The 4,337-nt window shown below is 41.4% G+C and overlaps 1 protein-coding gene across 1 annotated transcript; it reads right to left on the bottom strand.

Moving 5' to 3' along the window:
- Positions 1-868: 868 nt before the first annotated feature.
- On the bottom strand, positions 869-1,425 carry LOC149203651 (uncharacterized). Its single transcript, XM_089401946.1, has 2 exons — positions 1,237-1,425; positions 869-1,183 (listed from the first exon to the last, which is right to left on the bottom strand). Exons 1-2 carry the CDS (start codon positions 1,423-1,425, stop codon positions 869-871), a joined length of 504 nt encoding a protein of 167 aa, XP_089258072.1.
- Between the last annotated feature and the right edge of the window lie 2,912 nt (positions 1,426-4,337).

The raw sequence follows: 4,337 nt of genomic DNA, 5'->3' as shown, positions 1-4,337 counted from the left end.
CTATTCTTCATTTTATTAAAATACCATCACATTATCACCAGACAGGCCTAGATTACCTCCTTTCTCTACGTGCAATAGCAAAATAAGATCTGGGCCTAGAGCACCTCCCTTATCTATATGCAATAACAAATTTAATAAGGAATAATACATCTTGATTAAGACAATACAGGTTCCAATTACTTTTAAAAGAAGCAGCATAAAGAAACTACAATGGAGATAGTAAATGAATTATTGTCCATAATCTTCTCTTAATAGAAGAAGCATGCCAAAAGCCCTATCTAATATGTAATTTATGGAAATCTTTCAGCTGCTCTCTGCTTATGAGAGCATAACTACAGAGTTTGGTACAGTGAATACATATTATAGCATCCAGACCACTAACCATGCAATTTCAAAACAATATATTTAAATTTTATCAGAGCAGCGGTTACAATACCTGGATTTCACACAAATAAAAGGTCCTTTATATTTCACAAAGAACAACATTTTTTGCAGAATTGGATGCAATTGCCGTGTCCAACAACAACATGCACAGGGCATGGAAACCCTGAAGACCTGTTTGGGACCATCAGAAAAAACTGAATAATTTCCACATCTGAAACAAACCCAAGCACATGACATTTCTAATTTACAAGCACAAATCCCCTTTAAATGCTGCAATTATCTCAAAAATAATTCAGGACTTCATATTGCAACTACCACCCACCAGTTATTATAGAAAATACTTTTCCCAAAGTAATAAAGCATTAGCCGACTTACCAGAACCAACCAATGCACATAATTTTTTTGTTTTAAAGGGGGGCTTCTTACCAGTAAGTTCGCATAAACCCTAAGCCCAAAAACCCCAGTGATTAACCACCGTGCAGCTTCACTTGAAGGACCCCGCGCTCATATTTCTGCACAAAATTCGAGCGTTCATCTCGTTGACGGTATCAATAAGCCCTCCTAAGTCCATAGTTCCACCGGAGGCCTCGTTCTCCTTGTCTTTCTTCTCCTGGGGTTTAGCCGCTCTACGCTTAAACTCAGTTGCCTTCTCGAAGAAATTCTCATAGATATACTCTGCCGTGTAGCCCTTCTCCTCATCATAGAGCATGATGTGACCGTGCCATTCCCAGACGCGGTAGCCGGGCTCTGGGTCCTCGTGGAACCCCACGCAAACTTGGTGCTCGCTAATGGTGACAGCCTGCTGGAGTTCGCCTTCAGTTTATCAGTGTCCCCGCTGGATATAATCTGAACGATATTCTTCTCCAGCTTCGCCTCCTCTCTCTCCAATGGGCTCTTTCTCTCGTCCGCGATGATGCAATCATACGAGTTGGATAGGAAGGTATTGGTGTCCAGAAAAGGGCTGCGCATATTTAGCCGACTCATCATGGTGCTCACAACCAGGCTTTCGAAAGAGTTTTTGGTGGAATACTGGTTCGCCATTTTCCCTCCGATGGCTGATATCCACTCTCCAAGACTTCCTTCCGGTGGATATCAATATATAAATTGCAATGGCCAGGCATATGTGGGCTCTCAAGGAATTTAACAGCTTGGGGATTGGAGGAAACCAAAGGGAAAAGGGCGAAAGCAATAAATTTCCTTTGCCTTTATCGCCATCAGAGTATCAGTGTTTATCTTCATGCCTGACAGTTAAACCCCAAAATTAGCATCCTTCAAGTTCATATCCTCTGGCAGCATTTAACAGCTTGGGGATTGGAGGAAACCAAAGGGAAAAGGGCGAAAGCAATAAATTACCAGAAGCGCAGGCATGGCGCAAGATGCCACGGGCTTGGGACTCTTCTTGACCTTGACGAGACACATACGGCAATTTCCGGCGATAGAGAGGCGGGAATGATAGCAGAAGCGAGGGATAGGCGCGAATGATAGCAAAAGCGAGGGATATCGACCCCCGCTAGGCACCGATAACAAAAATGCCGACCATTCCGCCTGAAGGATGAAGACCATAACAGAAATGATTGAACAATTTCCCGCTGAATGTGGACGCCAGGTGTCAGTCTCAGAAACAAAAGGACGACGAAAGTTTCTTTCAAAGGAAGGCCTATCGGCCTAATAATAATCGATTCCTTTCTACTCGTGTTTTGAATTTCTGGAATTTTTATATAAGAAGTCCCATTTTAACGAAAGCCCACCTAAGGGGGAGTCTCCCTAAGCACACTAGCATTTCCTCAGCTCTTGTTGTTGCTACTTGAAGTCTTTTTGCTGAAGTAAAATGCAGTGGCATAGATTATCTTGTGTTCTATGTCCCCAATCCCAGTTTTCATAAATATTGTTTTTCCATTGTTTGCAGAGTTGGTATCTATGTTCTAACAAGACTGATTTGAACACTTTAAGTCAATGTAGAGTGTTATGTTGGTATCAGAGCTCCCCCCTACATAAATAAATCTCACAATCTGGAAGATGCAAGTGGAATTGGAAAACCATCTCGGTAATTGGCTAGTCCTCTGTGCTTTTATTCAAGTTACTCTAATATGTTACCTGGTACAATTATGTTTTGTTCTAGCTCCTTGAATCTCTTGGCTGTATTGACTAAGTTGTTATTTGCAGCATCATGGTAGTTCACTGTGCACTTAATTTGAATTCCTCTTACTTAGGATGCACTCTTTCATTCATTTCATTTGCTTTATTGATACAGCCATATTTGGATTAAATCTCAACCACTTAAAGATTAATATCCAAAACTTACCCTTGATATTGACTGTCCATGGACAACCCAAGAGGGATTCCTTTTTGTGCTAATTGTCTCGAGCAACCCAAGAGGGATTCCTTTCTGTGCTAATTGTCTCGGGTAACCCAAGAGGGATTCCTTGTTGTGGATTCCTTTCTGTGGTAATCTTTGAAATGCATGGCAGCAGATAGCATTTAGGGACAGAGTGCCCAACGCATCCATGAACCAACGAACACTTAACCAACTTGGAATTGCATCTGTGTCCATTGCTGAAGTCAGTTGCAACCTCTATAAGAGTAGCTTCTGACCATGCTCACTTTATCAGTTGCGCTTCCACTTGCGCCTTTAGTTAAAAGAGACACTTCCGCTGAGCCTGCGATAGAACCATTTCAGTGCACCATATAGTGTTACATCCAGTACCGTAGCACTTAATCTAAAGGAACCCTTATCTGCGGTTCATATCTTGGGCCCGCAAAATAGGACCTCGGTATTCTCTATGCCAAGCTCCTCACTATGGTATGTCACCCCCAGTATAAACGAATCAAGGGCGATCTTAGAAGCATACATTTTAGTAGGATAAAGAAATCATGTTTGAAACCACACTTGGGTATGAACTACCACCACTCTACTGACCCCTTGATATTGTACTAGCACTGAAACTACTAGTACTTCCTCCTACTACTGCACCAGGCTGACTACAATTGCTAGAATAATGATTGTACCAAGGCAAATAGAAAGCAAAACCAGAAAAAGAAAGTACCATATGACTTATGGATGTCAAAGTGGTCAACATTGGGCTAGCTCTGTGGTTTCTTGACATTACCTCTTCGACAACGGGGGTTCAGAATCTCAGCTTCTTTCATTATCAAGAAGCAGACAGTTTAGTAGGCTAAAGATTCAATCAGGATTGCCATACAGTTCTCGATGATAGATTTTTACTGATGAACAGTAGTTTCATGTTCTAACTCTAACCAGGGCACTATGCTTTGCTAATCATAGCACTATGTTTTTATACACCTATAGGGTGTTATAATATATTCTTTTGGTTCTTTGGACTTCTTTGGAGAGAAAATCTCGTCTGAAGTTCTTTAGTGCAGTGTGTTACTATCACTGGTCTACTCTCAACATATGGATGGAAACTTCCCTTCTGTAGATTTGCAACTTGAGGTCACATTGTTCTCCACTGTTCTTTATGGGTTTGAGGTGTGAGGGCCTTGCCTTTGAGACAAACTATGCCAAGATATAGAGTGTAGAGACCCATATGCTTTGCATGATCAAGAGAAATAAAACAATTCGCATGCCATTGTTCACGTAGAGTTTGTGACCCATTACACTCTGGCTTGAGACCATTTTTAGATTGGTCTAGCTGTTGCATCATATTTGCTATATCTTTGACACAATATTTAGTAGGGAGTGTTATCCATACTTTGCTTTTTATACCTATTAGGCCATAGCCTCGAATAGAGACCCATTGATTGGCTTCATTGTTGAAAGCAAACTCGAATAGACCCATTGATTAGCTCCATCATTGATGCTTTCCAGAGGTTTCAAGACCATTAGCCCCAGTCAATTGGCATCTTGGTGGATAGCTTTCACATATACAGGCAGGATGTCTAGGCCTGACTTGACCTACCAAGGTGGTATAAAGGGCAAAATGGCCTTTTTTTAG

The sequence above is a fragment of the Pinus tabuliformis genome, chromosome 2_1 (genome assembly GCF_031772625.1).
Source record: "Pinus tabuliformis cultivar Carrire ecotype Pingquan chromosome 2_1, CPIR1, whole genome shotgun sequence".
NCBI classification, from domain to species: Eukaryota; Viridiplantae; Streptophyta; class Pinopsida; order Pinales; family Pinaceae; genus Pinus; species Pinus tabuliformis.
This window is presented reverse-complemented; position numbering and strand designations above follow the sequence as displayed.

Excerpts from the sequence above, each read along its gene's own strand:
- LOC149203651 (XM_089401946.1), bottom strand. The coding sequence starts at position 1,425 with ATGGCGAACCAGTATTCCACCAAAAACTCTTTCGAAAGCCTGGTTGTG. Across the intron at positions 1,184-1,236 it reads CGAAGCTGGAGAAGAATATC|GCTGTCACCATTAGCGAGCA; the intron begins GTTCAGATTATA and ends GAACTCCAGCAG.